Source organism: Coregonus lavaretus (assembly GCF_964263955.1).
Source record: "Coregonus lavaretus genome assembly, chromosome: 17".
NCBI classification, from domain to species: Eukaryota; Metazoa; Chordata; class Actinopteri; order Salmoniformes; family Salmonidae; genus Coregonus; species Coregonus lavaretus.
The window spans coordinates 32,560,173-32,580,136 of NC_140004.1; the positions used below are offsets into that span (position 1 = coordinate 32,560,173).

At 41.8% G+C, this 19,964-nt stretch overlaps 1 protein-coding gene across 1 annotated transcript in view; it reads right to left on the bottom strand.

The window, feature by feature from the left end:
- The window catches only part of LOC311144853 (substance-P receptor-like), a gene marked incomplete at both ends in the record, with an annotated part of 27,037 nt that extends 12,136 nt beyond the window's left edge, over positions 1–14,901 (bottom strand). Inside the window, 2 exons of the mRNA XM_084181010.1 lie at positions 5,893–6,087; positions 14,492–14,901. Coding sequence (XP_084037136.1) covers positions 5,893–6,087; positions 14,492–14,901 — 605 coding nt within the window. The remainder of the gene's footprint in view (positions 1–5,892; positions 6,088–14,491) is intronic.
- Between the last annotated feature and the right edge of the window lie 5,063 nt (positions 14,902–19,964).

Below are 19,964 nucleotides of genomic sequence, written 5' to 3' on the forward strand. Positions count from 1 at the left end.
CTTTCTCAATAGCAAGGCTATGCTCACTGAGTCTGTACATAGTCAAAGCTTTCCTTAAGTTTGGGTCAGTCACAGTGGTCAGGTATTCTGCCACTGTGTACTCTCTGTTTAGGGCCAAATAGCATTCTAGTTTGCTCTGTTTTTTTGTTTGTTCTTTCCAATGTGTCAAGAAATTCTCTTTTTGTTTTCTCATGATTTGGTTGGGTCTAGTTGTGTTGTTGTTGTTGTTATCCTGGGGCTGTGTGGGGTCTGTTTGTGTTTGTGAACAGAGCCCCAGGACAAGCTTACTTAGGGGACTCTTCTCCAAGTTCATCTCTCTGTAGGTGATGGCTTTGTTATGGAAGGTTTGGGAATCGCTTCCTTTTAAGTGGTTATAGAATTTAACGGCTCTTTTCTGGATTTTGATAATTAGCGGGTATTGGCCTAATTCTGCTCTGCATGCATTATTTGGTGTTTTACGTTGTACACGGAGGATGTTTTTGCAGAATTCTGCATGCAGAGTCTCAATTTGGTGTTTGTCCCATTTTGTGAGTTCTTGGTTGGTGAGCGGACCCCAGACCTCAGAACCATAAAGGGTAATGGGTTCTATGAATGATTCAAGTATTTTTTAGCCAGATCCTAATTGGTAGGTCAAATTTGATGTTCCTTTTGATGGCATTGAAGGCCCTTCTTGCCTTGTCTCGAAGATCGTTCACAGCTTTGTGGAAGCTACCTGTGGCGCTGATGTTTAGGCCGAGGTATGTATCGTTTTTAGTGTGCTCTAGGGCAACTAGATGGAATTTGTATGGACCTTTTTTGAGACACCATTATTTTTGTCTTCCTAAGGTTTACTTTCAGGGCCCTGGTCTGACAGAATCTGTGCAGAAGATCTAGGTGCTGCTGTAGGCCCTCCTTGGTTGGTGACAGAAGCACCAGATCATCAGCAAACAGTAGAAATTTGACTTCAGATTCTAGTAGGGTGAGGCCGGGTGCTCTCTCTCTCTGTTTCTCTCTCTGTTTCTCTCTCTGTTTCTCTCTCTGTTTCTCTCTCTCTCTCTCTCTCTCTCTCTCTCTCTCTCTCTCTCCCTCTCTCTCTCTCTCTCTCTCTCTCGATCGCTCTGTGTGTGTCTCTCTCTCTGTCTTTCTCTCACAGCAACTACAGTGTGAGGTGATAGGAGGATTTACACCTTCAGCTGAAGCTGCCATTCATTTTCACGGCTCTTACACACACACACACACACACTGCAATACATCTTCACAGCTTTTGGTTTGCCGTACATCATCAGGTGAAGAGGACAGAGAAAATAATTAGGGAGCAGTGCTGTTAACAGCCTTGCTATTCTATTCCCCACAGCACCAATGTATACATTATTGCCTTACTATATACAGTGCATTTGGAAAGTATTCAGACCCCTTTACTTTTTCCACATTTTGTTACATTACAGCCTTATTCTAAAATTGATTAAATTGGGGGGGGGGGGTTTCCCCTCATCAATCTACATACAATACCCCAAAATGACAAAGCAAAAACAGGTTTTTAGATTTATTTTACATAGATATGTAAAATGACTTTGTTGAAGCACCTTTGGCAGCGATTACAGCCTCAAGTCTTCTTGGGTATGACGCTACAAGCTTGGCACACCTGTATTTGGGGAGTTTCTCCCATTCTTCTCTGCAGATCCTCTGAAGCTCTGTCAGGTTGGATGGGGAGCGTCGCTGCACAGCTATTTTCAGGTCTCTCCAGAGATGTTAGATTGGGTTCAAGTCCGGGCTCTGGCTGGGCCACTCAAGGACATTCAAAGACTTGTCCCGAAGCCACTCCTGTGTTGTCTTGGCTGTGTGCTTAGGGTCGTTGTCCTATTGGAGGGTGAACCTTTGCCCCAGTCTGAGGTCGTGAGCACTCTGGAGCAGGTTTTCATCAAGGATCTCTCTGTACTTTTCTCTGTTCATCTTTCCCTCGATCCTGACTAGTCTCCCAGTCCCTGCCACTGAAAAACATCCCTACAGCATGATGCTGCCACCACCATACTTCACTGTAGGGATGGTGCCCGGTTTCCTCCAGACATGACGCTTGGCATTCAGGCCAAAGAGTTCAATCTTGGTTTCATCAGACCAGAGAATCTTGTTTCTCATGGTCTGAGAGTCCTTTAGGTGCCTGTTGGCAAAGTCCAAGCTGTCATGTGTCTTTTACTGAGGAGTGGCTTCCGTCTGGCCACTCTACCATAAAGGCCTGATTGGTAGAGTGCTGCAGAGATGGTTGTCTTTCTGGAAGGTTCTCCCATCTCCACAGAGGATCTCTGGAGCTCTGTCAGAGTGACCATCGGGTTCTTGGTCACCTCCCTGACCAAGGCCCTTCTCCCCCGATTGCTCACTTTGGCCGGGCGGCCAGCTCTTGGAAGAGTCTTGGTGGTTCCAAACTTCATCCATTTAAGAATGATGGATGCCACTGTGTTTTTGGGGACCGTGAATGCTGCAGAAATGTTTTAGTACCCTTCCCCGGATCTGTGCCTCGGAGCTCTACGGACAATTCCTTCGACCTCATGGCTTGGTTTTTGCTCTGACATGCACTGTCAACTGTGTGACCTTATATAGACAGGTGTGTGCCTTTCCATATCATGTCCAATCAATTGAATTTACCATAGGTGGGCTCCAATGAAGTTGTAGAAGCATCTCAAGGATTATCAATGGAAACAGAATGCACCTGAGCTCAATTTCGAGTCTCATAGCAAAGGGTCTGAATTCTTATGTAAATTAGGTATTTCTGTTTTTTATTTTTAATACATTTGCATTCAAAAAAATAACATTTCCGCTTTGTCATTATGGGGTATTGTGTGTAGATTGATGAGATTTTTTTTTTTTAATCCATTTTAGAATAAGGCTGTAACGTAACAAAATGTGGAAAAAGTCAAGGGGTCTGAATACTTTCCGAATGCACTGTATATATATATATATATATATATATATATATATATATATATATATATATATATATATATATATATATTATTGCCTTACTGTATAAAGACACTTAAATATTTTGTCTTACCCATTCACCCTCTGAATGGCACACATACACACTCCATGTCTCAATTGTCTCAAGGCTTAAAAAGCCTTATTTACACTGATTGAAGTGGATTTAACAAGTGACATCAATAAGGGATCATAGCTTTCACCTGGTCAGTCTATGTCATGGAAAGAGGAGGCGTTTTTAATGTTTTGTACACTCAGTGTATATACAGTATATATACTGAGGAGAGCAGATCTGACTCGCACAACTCCAACTCAGTCATTAAAGTGCTGCACCCCGTCCTTTCACAACTCTCCAGAACAGATCATAGATTAGTGTAACTCTTTCACATCATCTGTCTCCTCTGTTTTCTAGCTGGTTGAGTCGTGAATGTCTTTGACAATGTTTAAGAATGGCAGACAACGCTGGAAGATGGTGTTAATGAATGAAAGAAGCTCAGATCCAATGATAAAATACATCTAAACTGCCAAAGACCTCTAAAATAAAAGGAATAATTTGGACAATAACATCTAAACCGCCAAAGACCTCTAAAATAAAAGGAATAATCTGGACAATAACATCTAAACCACCAAATACCTCTAAAATAAAATGAATAATCTGGACAATTACATTTTACATTTTAGTAATTTAGCAGACGCTCTTATCCAGAGCGACTTACAGTTAGTGAGTGCATACATTATTATAATTTTTTTTTAAATACTGGAATCGAACCCGCAACCCTGGCGTTGCAAATGCCATGCTCTACCAACTGAGCTACATCCCTGCCGGCCATTCCCTCCTCTACCCTGGACGATGCTGGGCCAATTGTGCGCCGCCCCATGGGTCTCCCGGTCATGGCCGGCTACGACAGAGCCTGGATTCGAACCAGGATCTCTAGTGGCACAGCTAGCACTGCGATGCAGTGACCTCTACAATAAAATGAATAATCTGGACAATAACATGTAAACCGATTTAAAGCCCCATTGGGCCCTGGTCAAAAGTATTATAAAGGGAATAGGGTGCCTTTTAAAACAGAGTTAGACTTTGCTGTACATTGGCTTTAATAAATAGTGAGAGAAGTGTAAACTGTAGGGGGGAGTGGGATAAGTTGAGCCAAAGGGGTAAGTGGAGCCAACCTTGTTTCTTGGAAACCATACACAAAATGTAATAATTTGACCAAATATTTGGGAAGAGGTCATCCTTTCATGGAGTCTGTGAAGGAAGAAACCACATGGAAAAAGTGGCAAGAAAAAAGGATTTTCACCAAGTCAAATGAATGTATTGTGTTAGAGGTTTCATAATGCTTGTATCTGAACCAAGGTTGATCATTTTAAGATTATTCTATATATCACTTGGGGTCTCTATAAGCTTCAATATGAGGTCCTAAACCTAGCATGAAAGTGCATCCTTGTAGCTGTGTGGGCTAATATAGTCACAAATGTTTGCCTTGGGGTAATTTGAGCCAATAGCCCTGGGGTAAATTGAGCCAATGGCAAGTTGAGCAAATTGAAGTGTTTTCTTCCCAGACGTAATGCAAGGCAATATCGCTGGGATATGAGGTAACAACAGATCCTGGCCTATGTTTGGTGTTAAACACCTTTTTTCGGGATGAAAGACGATGGCCAGAGCTTACCCATGATGTTGTACAATGATTTAAGTCAATAAGTCATCATTTTAGTCAAAGTATGATATATTTAAGCTTGAAGTGACAAATCCGATCTGCCCACTTCGTGCAAATCCATGTGAATGCTGTGTTTTTTCCTATGATATGAAATACCAATTATTTTCAGACTACATTTCGGTTTAGGACTGAGTTTTATTTGAATGTTACCACCCACCAGCTTGGAATTGTTTATTAATCAGAATCAGCTACAAAGTTATTCCTCTTCGTGACTGAGATGAGGTTTTCACCACTAAAGTTTTGCTTCACTACATGCTCCACTGCTTTGATTGGTGTAACGTTAGCTAGAAACCACAAGTGTCTATCCAGATAATTAAAAGGCCCCTGCGAAAGAGAATTCAAGGAATTTATAGTTACATGCCATTTGCGGCATGCATGATCATGAGCAAAGTAATTGTAGCCTATCATTTCCCTTCCCCTGTGAGAACCATGAGCACTGGCTGACTTGGCTTTGCTGTACCTCAGCCAAAGCCTGCCAGCAGCCTACCTCCCAAAGGTTGCACCGTGTCCATTACAATGTAGAATAACGCATATCAGCTATCTTTCAATAGTTATCCATATTGCCAGAGCTTCATCTTATTCTTTCGAACTATTTCTATGGCGGACTCTCAGCTGCAATTTATGGAAGATGCCAAAACTTTGAAGATAACAGTTTTCACTAAATCAATGCGTATGACAAATCCAGCTCCAGAACCAGCCATGGCTGGCTAATCTTTAGAATATGGTGGTTCCAAAAAAACAAACAGCTGATAACATTACCTAACTAGACAAGGTTAGAATACTAGCTAGCTACAACTTACCCCATTGACCACTTTTTTTGGACAAGCTATGTTTTCAAAACTGTAATGTTTACATGAATTCTGATTATTTCCAGGGATACACAACATCCTGAAGATATTTTAGTTAGAAAGAATACGATATTTCCCTTGATGGAGTGATGCTGAATGTAGAAAATGGCTCAACACCCCACTCTCCCCTACAATAAAATGAACATGGAATTATATTTTCCATAACCACAGGTGTATTCTATAAGAAGGTATTATTAAAAAAAATAAAAATAAACAAAGCATCTTTGTTCCATGCTGCTTTTATTCACTGACTCTCTCTCTCTCTCTCTCTCTCTCTCTCTCTCTCTCTCTCTCTCTCTCTCTCTCTCTCTCTCTCTCTCTCTCTCTCTCTCTCTCTCTCTCTCTCTCTCTCAAACATACTTATAAAGGAAACTCACATAATTTTGTAGTCGCAGCCTGTGTATTCGGGCCACTCGATGTAGCAGATGATTCGTCCAGGCAGCTCCTCGGTCACTGAGTAGTAGTACTGAGGGAAGGCCAGAAGCAGAGCCAGCACCCAGATCACCCCCACGATCACCTTGGTCTCTGTGGATGACATGCGCTGCTGCAGGGGGTGGATGATGGCCATGTACCTAGGAGGAGAGGAGAGGCAGCAGGGGCAAACACATGTTCAGTCCTGGGGGAAGATACAATGGGAAGATCTACAAGCACACAAACACACACACACACACTGAAGGTATTGATAAAACATTTTCAGGGTCTCCAACAATGCAATGTGCATGTTACAATTTTAGTTTGACTCATAGACTACGTCTGCCATTGACAGAGTAAAAGCTTATCATCATCCTGTGAATACATTTTTCTGATAAGAGGAAATCATACTGTAAATTGGTCTCCTTTTAATCATACCAACAGAATAATTAAACCAGACAGTATCAGACCTTTGAAATGAAAAGAGGCCCTTCAGAATGCTTTGAAGTCAAAGTATTTATTCTCATCACTACTTTAGTATCATTCTCTCTTAGATCGATAATCATGCAGCACTTAATTTCAGTCGGAGCACATACTAAGTGCATGAATATCTTAGTTTATGTCCCAAATGGCACCCTATTCCTTATCCTCAAACTCAACTCTGGACCTCGAAGCCAGTTCCACAGATTTTTTTCATTGTTCTTTTGGGGCTTTCGGGGTTTTGCATGGGCTGCGCGTCTCAAACCACTGCATGCGCCGGTGTCGTCCGTTCGGCTCTGCAGTGGAAAACGACAGACTTACAATGGTGTTTGTGAGACCAGGAGACAGGTATTTTCATGAAAACGTCTGTGAAGTCCGAACGGTTTGAGCTAGTGACTATTTTGAAAGCAGAGACTCTCACGAATACGAACGTCTCATCCATTTTGCTCTACGACGGCCAAAAGCTTCACAAAATTAGTCTGAAATCGGTCTCTTCGGCGTACCAACTCTGTACAGGTGTTCTCACAAAAACGTCTGTAAAGTCGGAATAGTTTGAGCTAGAAACGAGTTGGACCCAGTTCTGAAAAGCAGAGACACAAGCCTCACAGTACTGGTCCGAAGGTCATCCAGTGACTGGAAGTGAATAGGGTCTTTCAACAACAAAAAATGTCCCTGAGCTTTCCCATATCTCTAAAATACAGGAAACATACTTCAAAACATACTTCCTATTGATTTATTTCTGGACTATTTTAAATCCAATCAAATTAACGTTTATTGGTCGCGTACACAGATTTGCAGATATTATCACAGGTGCAGCAAATGCTTGTGTTTCTAGCAGTACAGTAATACCTAGCAATATTAATAATAAAAACAATACACACATAATCCAGAAAAATTAAGAAATATCAGAATGAGCAATGTCAGAGACCGGTTTTGCCATGTCTGTTTTTGCCATGTATGAATGTTTTTTTTGGTTAGATCAGCTTTAATATTGCAGATAGATTGTAACTTCCGTCAATGTTATTGTCTGCATCACTTCCAATCCCCCATATATACACATACATATCATTTAAAAAATATATATTTCCCTTTAGTACTTTCCAACCCCACCACCCATTCCCTAATTGGAGTAAACTAGTGAACAACAATGCTTAGGCTTCTACTTCCAGCTTATACATACAATATGCATTTATGATGTCCATCCGGTTTGCTTCTATATGCCATATATTTCTAACTGTGCTCTTTCACAAAAGCTCTCTGTATGAATGTGTTATTCAATGCGTTTCTATGGGCTAATAGCAGTAAGGCCTAATTCAATGTTTCATCAATAATAAAAAACGGATTTTTTGCTGATACCTACAGGGGTCCTAAAATTCTAAATCAACTAGCTAGATGGTCTATGGTATGACCATCTCAAAACAATTTCCATCTGTTAGCTTAGTAGATATTGCTATCTAGAGGCTTATACTCTAGGGGTTATACTGGGAGATCTAATCAACATCTTAATCCACCTAATAGCCCCATTTAATCTGCTAATTGGACTTTCTGCCAATAACCAACTGGGGGAAGAGAATATATTTGATTTCAAAACACTCCCTGTAGTCCAACACAACTATCTGCAACATTTTGACTATCTGCTATCCTAGGCTTGTTCCATTACCACACGGCTAGGAAACTTGTATCTTGTTTCAATTGAGACTTGCAATGCTGCTTCTCCATGGTATGAGTTTAGTTTAGTGGTGTGTCTGACAACAATACTTGGAGAGGCCTACAGTATATACAGTAGGATCTATAGAGGCCTGGTTTATGAGGCTAGTGTGGGTTAAATACTGGTGACTGATGCCAGCTTGTTTGCTTTTCACCAATGTAATACAAATGCATATATTTACATACTGTATGTCCACATGAACAAACAACAAACACACAACCACTGTCTTTATTTGTATTTTCATACCCCTACTACACCATGGAATCACTGTTTTGGGAATCCTTTTGTTATTTTCCAACAGGAAATTCAATCTGTTTTCTGTAGCTACTATTTGCCCCAGAGTGTCTGCAGCCTCGCTCTTTGTCTCAATTTCTGTCACACCTGTTTCGCACCTCACTTTCTTTCTCTGTTATTCCTGGCTTTGTTGTGAACAATAGTAGACAACACTGGAAGATGGTATGAATTAATTAGAGAGGCACAAATCCAATGATCCGGCAATAACATCTAAACCATCAAAGCCCCCTACAATATGATGAATAATGCAATAAAGTAAAAGGAAGATTCTCCCGTCAGGGTGCTCTCGTCTCATGGAGAGCTCCCCATGGTATGGAGTCTTTCTGCAGAGGTGCCAACACAATTGCTGACCTTCACCCTTGCATAATATCCACATCAACAGATGGGAGGAGATGGGCCCTGGTGGCAGACCTGGGTTCAAATACTTATTTCAAAAAGTAAATATGAAACATGGCTTTTGGACAAGATACCCCCGATGGCTATCCAACTCGATTGATTTTCCGTTCACCAAGCGGACAGGACATTGGATTCAGGGAAATCGAGAGGGGGAGGGGTATGCCTTTTCATCAACAGCAAATGGTGTGCCGAATCTAACGCAGTGGATGTCTCGACCCATTGTTCACCCGTCTTGGTATACCTGATGGTCAAATGCCGACCCTTCTACATCTCAAGATTGTTTTCTGCTGTTATTGTGACTGTTGTATACATTCCACGTCAGGACAAAAATAACAACAAGCTGGCACTTAACGATCTGTATGAGTCTATAAACAAGCAGGAAATGATGCACCCGAAGTCTGCTTTTCTTGTTACCGGTGTCATTAAGACACGTGATGCCCAACTTCCATCAACACGTCTCCTTCGCCACAAGGGGTGATAAAGTCTGAGACCACTGTTACACTACCCATAAGAAAGCATATAAGGCCCTCCCTTGTCCCCCCTTCGGCAAATCAGATCATGACTATATTCTCCTGATTCCTGTCTACAAGCAGTAGCTCAAACAGGAAGTACCCATGATGCGCTCCGTTGAGAAATGGTCCTCCGAATCGGAGGCTATGCTACAGGACTGCTTTGCTAGCGCATCAACGAGCTAACCATCTCCGTCACCAGCTTCATTAGGAACTGCATTGCCAACGTTGTCCCAACAGTGAAGGTTCGCTGCTTCCCCAATCAAAAGCCCTGGATTAACACAGAAGTTGAAGCTAAGCTAAAGGAGAGAGCTACCACACACAGGGTTATCACAGCCAACCTCGAGGCTACGGCTGAGGACAAGAATAAGTACAAGAAGTCCCACTACGACCTCCCCAGAGCCATCAAACAAGCTAAAGGACAATGAAAGAACAAGGTGGAATCCTATTACATAGGCTCTGCCACCCGCCACATGTGGCAGGGGCAACACTCCATTACGGATTAGAAAGGAAGACCCAGCCATGACCTGCCCAACGATGCCTCTCTACCAGACCAACTCAATGTATTTTATGCACACTTTGACAGGGTGATCTCGCTCTCTGAGGCCAACGTGAGTATGGTTTTTAAGCAGGTCAACACTCGCAAGGCCGCGGAGCCGGACAGTATTCCAGGGCATGTTCTCAGAGGATGCGCAGGCATCATTTTCAACCTCTCCTTGTCTCAGTCTCTAATCCACACGTCTCAAACTGACCACCATCCTTCCTATTCCCAAGTGCTTTGAATTTATGGCACACATTACCTCCATAATCCCAGACACACTAGAACCACTACAATTTGCCTACTGCCCCAACATATCCATAGATGATGCAATCTCAATTGCACTCCACACTGCCTTCACCCACCTAGATAAGAGGAATACCTATGTGAGAATGCTGTTCATTGACTACAGCTCAGTGTTCAACACCATAGTCCCCTCCAAGCTTGTCACCAAGCTTGGGACCCTGGGACTGAACACCTCTCTCTGCAACTGGATCCTGGACTTCCTCACGGGTGGTGAGGGTAGGCAACATCACCTCCGCCACGCTGACCCTCAACACAGACGCCCCACAGGGGTGTGTGCTTAGTCCCCTCCATATTCCCTGTTCAACCACGACTGTGTGGCCACGCACGACTCCAACATCAAGTTTGCTGACGACACAACGGTGGTAGGACTGATCACCAGCGACGATGAGACAGCCTACAGGGAGGAGGTCAGTGATCTGGAAGTGTGGTGCCAGGACAACCTCTCCCTCAACATCCGTAAGACCAAGGCACGACAACGCCTCTTTCCCCTCAAGAGGCTGAAAAAATGTGGCATGGGCCCTCAGATCCTCTAAAGCTACACAGCTGCACCGTTGAGAGCATCATGACTGGCTGCATCACCACTTAGTACGGCAACTGCTTGGCATCTGACCGCAAGGCGCAACAGAGGGTAGTGCGTATGGCCCATTACATCACTGGGGCTGAGCTCCGTGACATCCAGGATCTCTATACAAGGTGGTGTCTCCAGCTACCCAAGTCATAGACTGTTCTTTCTGCTACTGCACGGCAAGCGGTACCGATGCACAAAGTCTGGAACCAACAGGATCCTGAACAGCTTCTACCCCCAAGCCATTAGACTGCTAAATAGCTAGTTAAATAGTTAACCAAATAGCTACCCGGATTATCTGCATTGACCCTTTTTGACTCATCACATATGCTGCTGCTACTGTTTACTATCTGTCACTTTATTCCTAGTTATATGTACATTTCTACCTCAATTACCTCATACCCCTGCAAATCAACTCGGTAGTGGTACCCTTTGTATATAGACAAGTTATCTTTACTTATTGTGTATCTATTATTACTTGTATTATTACGTGTTTTACTTTTCTATTATTTTTTTTAAAATTCTTTCTCGCTGCATTGTTGGGAAGGACCAGTAAGTAAGCATTTCACTGTTAGTCCACACCTGTTGTTTACGAAGCATGTGACGAATAACATTTGATTTAATTTGACTCTACACACACGCACGCACACACACTCACATACAAGCATCATATACGCTACTCCTGATGCCTAGTCACCTTACCCTTATACATATCAACCCCTACCACTTTAGTATTCCTGCACAATTTAAATATGGTATTGGAACTGTGTCACGGATCCCCCCGGTACTGCTGCTCATTCTGTTCACCAGTTCCAGAGGTCTACGTCACCGGCTTTCTAGGCGTCACTGACCTGGATCATTACCACCAACCCCGGACTGTCTTGTCTCATTACACACACCTGGTTCCCATTCCCCCTGATTAGTATGTGTTCATATGTGCCCTCTGTTCCCCATTGTCCTTGTCGATTATTGTCCCATGTCCGTTGGTCTCGTGAGTACTGTGTATTGTGCTCCGGTTGTTTACGGGTCTCGTCCCGTGTACTGTGTAGAGGTTACACCTCGCTCTTTGTTTGGGTTACATCCCTTTTGCATATATATATATGTTTGTGTTGGGTGGAGTAATAAAACCCCTAATACGTATTCCTGCGCCTGTCTTCTAATCATTATACAACGTGACAAACTGACTCTGTATATAGCTTACTTACTTCTCGTGTTCTTTTTATTTCTATTTCTTGTGTTTTTTGTTCTACTTTACTTTATTTTATAGTACTATATATTGATATTGACTACTGTATTGTTGGGAAAAGAGCTTGCAAGAAAAGCATTTCACTGTACTCGTGCACGTGACAATAAAACTTGAAACTTGAAACAAAACGTTTGCTATAGCCTGTCTGGAGTACCAAATGTATGGGGTTTACAGTTTTGGGACTATTCTATTGGTCAGTTAAGCTGCAAGGTCAGTCAAGCACATACAGGTTTGCCCGGTGTTGATTGGCTGGGTGCAGAGAGATGAAATGCTGATTGATAGAGAGTGTTTATATGCCTGTCCGAAGACATATATATATATATATATATATATATATATATATATATACTGTATATATATATATATATATACAGCACCCAGTGTGTGTTATGTGAACGTGTCTCTGAACAGATCAGCTACAGACCTACTATATACACGTATTGTCACGGATTCAGCCGAGGCTGCCCCTCCTCCTTGCTCGGGCAGGCTTCGTCGTCACCGGAGTACTAGCTGCTACCGATCCATGTATCTATGTTCGACTTGTTTTGTCTTTATTGGTCACACCTGTTTCCCATTACGTAGTTATGTCTTCCCTATTTAACCCTCTGTCTCACACTGTGTGTTGTGCGTGTTTGTTCATGTTTTGGTTGTCGTTAGTGTGCGGGTTTGTTCCCTCCCTGCGTGGAGGTTGTAGTTCATTATTTTACCTACGAGTAAAGTACGCCTTTTGATTAGCTCTGTGTCCTGCGCCTGACTTCGCCTACCGCATTACACTGACGCCTTGACACGTATAGGCTTTATTCATCTACTCTGTATTCACATGTGTGGCTATGTGTTTGCAGTCCTATTATGAATGAAAGGTGATAGACAGGATATGGTGGCCTAACATGACTCCGTGCAAATAAATCCAAAGTGAATAGATGGTGCACCAGGGTCTGGTCTGGAGGTAGCGCTGCCGCATTGACCCCAGACTATATACGTTTGACCCCCAGCACTGGGGGTTCATTCCCCACATACTCCTTACTTGTCTCCATTCACTTCCTTCTAAATCTCCCTTTTTCATTCCTTCACAATAACACATACAGAATGCTGTTCTCCTTTTTTATATAAAGCAATCAGATGAAAAGGGGTGAGAGAGATACAGATTCAGAGATTTGCCGAATCTGTTTTTTGTGCAGCATCATGGGGGAATGAAGCCATCTGAATAATGAATATGGTGTTACTATAGGTTGACAAATGACTGCTACACCTGACCACCATACATTAAATACACTAATAACATACCACAGCACTCTAACACCTCACATCAATACATAACATGAACACATACATAAGTCACATCTACTACATACATTATTATTAATTTAAATTATCTATAGAAGTTGCTGATTGACATACCCTAAATAACCTTTTGAATTGCAGTGCACAAATGAAATATATATTGATTGGTTGGTTTGATCGATTTGATGTTGGAAGTAGTAGCAGTGGCAGTAGCATCACTCCAGAACCAATTTTTTTGAATTAATAAATGTTTTGCTATATAACATGTCTATGTAACCTACAGTACCAGTCAAAAGTTTGGACACAGTTATTCATTCAAGGGTTTTTCTTTATTTGTACTATTTTCTACATTTTCTACAGAATAACAGTGAAGACATCAAAACTATGAAATAACACATATGGAATCATGTAGTAACCCAAAAAGTGTTAAACAAATCAAAATGTATTTTGTATTTGAGATTCTTCAAATAGCAACTCTTTGCCTTGATGACAGCTTTGCACACTCTTGGCATTCTCTCAACCAGCTTCACCTGGAATGCTTTTCCAACAGTCTTGAAGGAGTTCCCACATATGCTGAGCACTTGTTGGCTGCTTTTCCTTCACTCTGCCGTCCGACTCATCCCAAACCATCTCAATTGGGTTGAGGTCGGGGGATCTGATGCAGCACTCCATCACGCTCCTTCTTGGTCAAATAGCCCTTACACAGCCTGGAGGTGTGTTGGGTCATTGTCCATGAGGTGACTACCTCATGAAGCTGGTTGATAGAATGCCAAGAGTGTGCAAAGCTGTCATCAAGGCAAAGGGTGGCTATTTGGGTGGCTATTTGAAGAATCTCAAATATAAAATATATTTTGATTTGTTTAACACTTTTTTGGTTACTACATGATTCCATATGTGTTATTTCATAGTTTTGATGTCTTCACTATTATTCTACAATGTAAAAAATAGTAAAAAATTAAGAAAAACCCTTGAATGAGTAGCTGTGTCCAAACTTTTGACTGGTAGTTTATGTAGAAATGTTATTATCTTAATCCTAATATCCTATAACATCATTTAGTTATTAGGCTACTAATAACTTGGTGACAGGATTCAAGTGCGTGATTATTATTAAAGTGCATTATTGTTCTGTTTGACTTATTGTGACCATAAACATACATTTAGCACTTGGACTAAATTTACGTGTTAGATTAGTGTGAAACAGAAGAAGCTACGCATTGAAATGTCTCCCCTAACTGAACTCACCTGTCCACCGCTATCGCAGTCATAGAGTAGATACTAGCGAAGACAGCAGCGACGGGGAAGAAGTTGTGAAAGCGGCAGTACATCAGCCCGAAGTACCACTCGTTGTGCACTGAATAGATGAAGTTGATAACGGTGTTGAAGGCAGACATAGACGCTTCAGCAAACGCGAGGTTCAACAGAAAATAGTTGGTCACAGTTCTCATTCGTTTGTGCGCCATAATGATCCATATTACAACGACGTTCCCCACCAGAGACACAGTAACCATGCAACTGTAGGCGAATGCCCATAGAACAATTCTCCAAACTGGTTGCACAAACTGGTTCCAGTCCTGATCAGTTCCATTGTCCCCTGATGAGTTGGTCCAATTGCTTGGCAATTGTAAATCAGTTGTGGTGAACATGGGATCCATTTTTTGGGGTATTCTGCTGGTGACAATAATAGAATTGGTCATGCAACACCTATGAAATGTACACTAATCAACCAGTTACTGATTGAGGAAATGGTAAGAAATCATCTTGGATAGTGCTGATGTCTTTCAGTTTAAACTTTCTTCATCATTGCCATCCTGACGAATTTGGCACACCTAAATTAGAATTCTAACATAATGTAATGTTCACTGAAGACGCAGCTCACACACAGAACATTTAGAATAGCCCGCAGTTATAAAAAAAAGAAAAGAAAATGAATGTGTACTTAAGTTGACTCCGCGCCGTGTAAAATGTAGGTGTTCCTTGGTACGTGGCGTTCAACGGTGCACCTCTTCTGCACCACAGCAAAAAGACTCCGGACGTGGATGGAGCTGTTCCTTGACTTGACTCCACGCTCTAGCGCTCTACTCTGCACTCGGTACCCTGTACTCTTGGCTCATTGAAGAACACACTCTCTCTCTCTCTCTCTCTCTCTCTCTCTCTCTCTCTCTCTCTCTCTCTCTCTCTCTCTCTCTCTCTCTCTCTCTCTCTACTCTCATACTTAGATGCGTGCCAACGGGAGCGCAGCCAAGAGCGCGCTTACGCAAATATCAGAGATGTTCTGCAGTAGTGTGTGGTAACGAGAAACGTTCATGGACTGGACAACTTGTTTAGCGAGCCCAGCATAGTTTAGCAAATTCATAATTGTCTAAATGCAGACAATAGAGAGGTATTTAGCCGAAAAAATACATGTTGCTGCAGTAGCATATGGGGGGATACCTATAGTGAATGGGTGGTGTGTTTAAACTGAGTGTATTTCATTATAGGCTCTCTACCTCACTATTTCCAATCAGCTAACATAGGCCACATATTCTGACAACATTGGAGAAACATGACATGGAGCCAAAAAATGGGAAAAGGGGAAAGAGAAGGGTAGATTAGAGAGAGACTAAAATGAATGTTGCTCTGTTTTCCTTTCCCCAAATCAGTGTAAAAAGTGTAGAAGAGATGTATACTGAGGTGGACAGCTTTGTGATATGTTTTGGGGGTTTTAGAGGCCTCTGAAAACGTACCTGATGGGCTTCTATTGCATACGCCATAAGGGGATGGATACAGTATTATGTCAAGCATAACTGAAATCATGTCTAAGACCTGAAAGAGCAGGGAAATCAATTTTAAGGAGAAGTTGTATGCATTTCTTTGATCATTATCACAACTGACTGTTTGCCACATGTTCCTGCTCACTGTCCATCTGGTGGCCCTTTCTGCCACAACCACCCAGTGCTCTGTGGTGCTCTCTGCACTATAATGGTCATAGCTAAATTACTGAATGAATGTTGTAGCCAAGGAATAGGGACAGATTGACAATCAGTCAAAGTGCTTGAGCAACAGAGAGAGAGAGAGAGAGAGAGAGAGAGAGAGAGAGAGAGAGAGAGAGAGAGAGAGAGAGAGAGAGAGAGAGAGAGAGAGAGAGAGAGAGAGAGAGAGAGAGAGAGAGAGAGAGAGAGAGAACCTCCGGAGGCCAAGAGATAAATTGTTCTGTGTCATTTTCTGTGTCTGAGTGCATCATATGTAGTAATACGTTTCTACAAGGACATTGCATTTTATAAGGGCATTGCTCGCCTCTGTCACAGGCTTTCACATAATGTGAGTGAAGCCTGGGAGCCGAGGCTAGGGCATTGCAGTTCTTGGAAAATCTTCTGTAGAATTGAGAAAAGACCACACAATGGTAGCCTGTCATAGTACTACTAGCATCATATACTGTAGTAATCTCATCACTGGAAATAATGGAGGTTGATTCATGTGTCTTACCTGTACCTATAACAATTGAGAAGAAGAATTTAAAATGTTATTTCACAAAGAGCAACCAATGACATGCCTGACAGTATAATGGTAACATCATTATGTGTGCACCTATACAGTAGAACCAACGCAGTTATACACCACTAAACAGTTGGAAGCCCTTGCAATGAGGACTGTCTATTGATTTTCATCCATAGGATTGCTTAAAAGCTCACAAGTGCAGAGGATGCTACTGTGTAACTACTGTACAGATGTATGATCTTAAATTGAGCCAGCAACAGCAGGAACATTATCCTGGAGCAACAGGAAATTTGAATTATTATGTGGATTATAATTAATGGAAAGTTTTTGTAAGGGAAAATCAAGTCTGAGATTTAAAAGTGGAAATTACAAACTTCAGAAGCCTTTTAAAACCTCAAATACAATACAAGTTTTAAATGTCCTGCATTGCAACTCTCCTGCAACAGGTTGATCAGATGAATATCCTACACTGAGTGGCGCAGTGGTCTAAGGCACTGCATCGCAGTGCTAGCTGTGCCACTAGAGATCCTGGTTCGAATCCAGGCTCTGTCGCAGCCGGCCGTGACCGGGAGACTCATGGGCAGCGCACAATTGGCCTAGCGTTGTCCAGGGTAGGGGAGGGAATGGCCGGCAGGGATGTAGCTCAGTTGATAGAGCATGGCGTTTGCAACGCCAGGGTTGTGGGTTCAATTCCCACGGGGGACCAGTATGAAAAAAAAATATATATATATATATTCACTAACTGTAAGTCGCTCTGGATAAGAGCGTCTGCTAAATGACGTAAATCTGTACCTCCATACAGTAGATTATGTCATTATCTTGGATAACAGTAGGTTTCATCATGATGTGAGCTCCTATTCCTGTAAACGTTATCTCTAAGAGCTACAGAATCATCTATTATTTGAGAGAACATATTGAATTCATCTAACTACTATCTATGAACTTGAGGACAAAATGGTGGTTATGAAATGCATGGTACAGAACATTACCTAGACACTGTAGTCATTAGTAGAGAGTTCTCTCTACCTGTCTGTCCTCTCCATGCTCCCCGCCTTGTGAGTCACACACAGCCTTTATTTTCGGATCACTGTTCTATCTCCTCTCTCTCATCCTCTTTTAGATGTCCTTCTTAAATTCCATTCTCTCTCAACCAAACCTTCTATTTTTGGCAGATGTCACTTTCCCAAGGAAATAAGTTATCAGTGCTCCAAGGTAATCATCGGGACTGCTTAAAACATGTCAGCAATTCAACATTCTCACCAGTTCCCCCTATAGGCAATGGGAGAGAGACGATTGAATCATGTACAACATTGTTTCACATTAATTGTATGATATTCATTTTGGCACAGTACAGGCATGTTACTGTTTGCATGGCAACGTGAACAGCATAGGTAGAGGAAAACTAGATTATTCTGTTGCCTTAGAGATGAGGAAGAAAATCAAGGTTTATTATAGTGATGACCAGAAACAGAACAGAACTCCTGTTATCTGGTGTAAATATTACACAGTTATAATCAATTAGGCAAGAAATGTCTTTGGGCTCTAATATTGTCTTTGGGCTCTAATATTGTGTCTTTGGGCTCTACTATCCTGATCTATGTCAGAGTAGTTTCCGTCCAGCACTTTCTCACAATGAAGAATGGCAGTTCAGATAAGTTGCTAATTGTCTAATTCACTTTTGGAATAATTACACCAGTGTTTAAAGGACAAATTCAATAGACAAAACATCAATAAGAATGAGCTTAGTCCTTAGCTCTCTGACCTTCGTCCTGGTGATTTACATGAGAACACCTCAGAATTCAAAGTGCTTTATGGTCAAATGAGCTCTTCTGTTTTGACCTTTTTGCAACCTGCTTTGAATGCCAAAAGCTGACTTTTTGCTCCTGTCTTGTTTTTGACAGTTCTTTATCCAGTGTTTTTGGGGCGGTGGTCAACCCAGACCCATGTATTTAATTATTTCTAAATAGTCACTCTGAGTCACCCTATTCTGATAGAAAGGGCATATTTTGTGACATGTATATCTAATGGGGGATGATCAAAAATTGGGATAATTGAGTGACAACACCATGTGTGCTTCCTTTCATATAATATCCTGTTAAGCTATATTCCGACTATCACTCACAATAACATGACCACCACTGTGACAGTCATTCATTCCGTCAGTCCATCAGTCGGTCACTGGTTATGTGAGTTGGCATCCAATAGACAGACCCCTATGTGCATCTGGCCAGTAATTCATTCAGTGATCCCCAATGCCCTCAGCACAACCATCTTTAATTCATGAATGATCCATTATTGAATATTAGGCAATAAACAAGCCACCCATATTCCAGGCACGCTCAGGTGTATGTGTGAGTGGCAGCGAGGAGCAGCTTGTTTTCCACTGAAATGCAAGAGGGCTTTATATCCCAAAAATGGGCTTTTAGCTGTAGATGGACTTAGCTACCTGGCTTCAAGAAAATCTTGTCCGTATCAATTGTGTGTAATGACTCGTAGATCCAAAGGCATAGGCTATTGATTAGACCTTGCTAGGGCTTTGAAATCTAATACAGATGTGGGATCTTAATTTGAGCCAGTTTGCTAGAGCAGGAAAATTATACTGCAGCAACAGGAAATGTGAATTATTATGTGGATAATAATTCATGGACATTTCTTGATTGATTGATTGATTAATTGGACTCAATATTCTTAGAGTCAGTTTGCTAATACAGTATTTATTCAATAAAATATAGCCTACATTTCAAAAGAGTCTGAAATGAGTAGTCTTAGGCTATTGCAATACTGTTCTGTATCTTCTATTTCCTGTAAGTTTACAATTCTAAAGTTCAAGGGAGAAAGGAATGGGAAAAATAGCAAAAGCATGGCAGAGTCTTTCAGCAAGCTTTTCTGCAGCGCCACCATACAGGTGCATTGAATCTTCAATTCTAAAGTCCAGGGAAAAGGGGAATGAGTTGCCTGGGAGCTGCGCTGTTCAGCGGCTGTGGTGCTGAATTGGGTTCGCAACGCTGTCCATGGTGCTGAATGTGTGTGAGCCGGTATTAGGGCACAAGCTGGTATTCCCATACATGCTAGTTAGATGTGTTCATTGTAGGCCTACAACATGTAAGTTACAACAAATATTAGTGACCTAGTAATAGCCTAGTATCCAACATCTTCATCACATACATGTGTGCCAAACATACACCAACAAGAGCCAACCAACAACTGATGCAATAAGGAGCAATTCCTGGGATTAAATGCA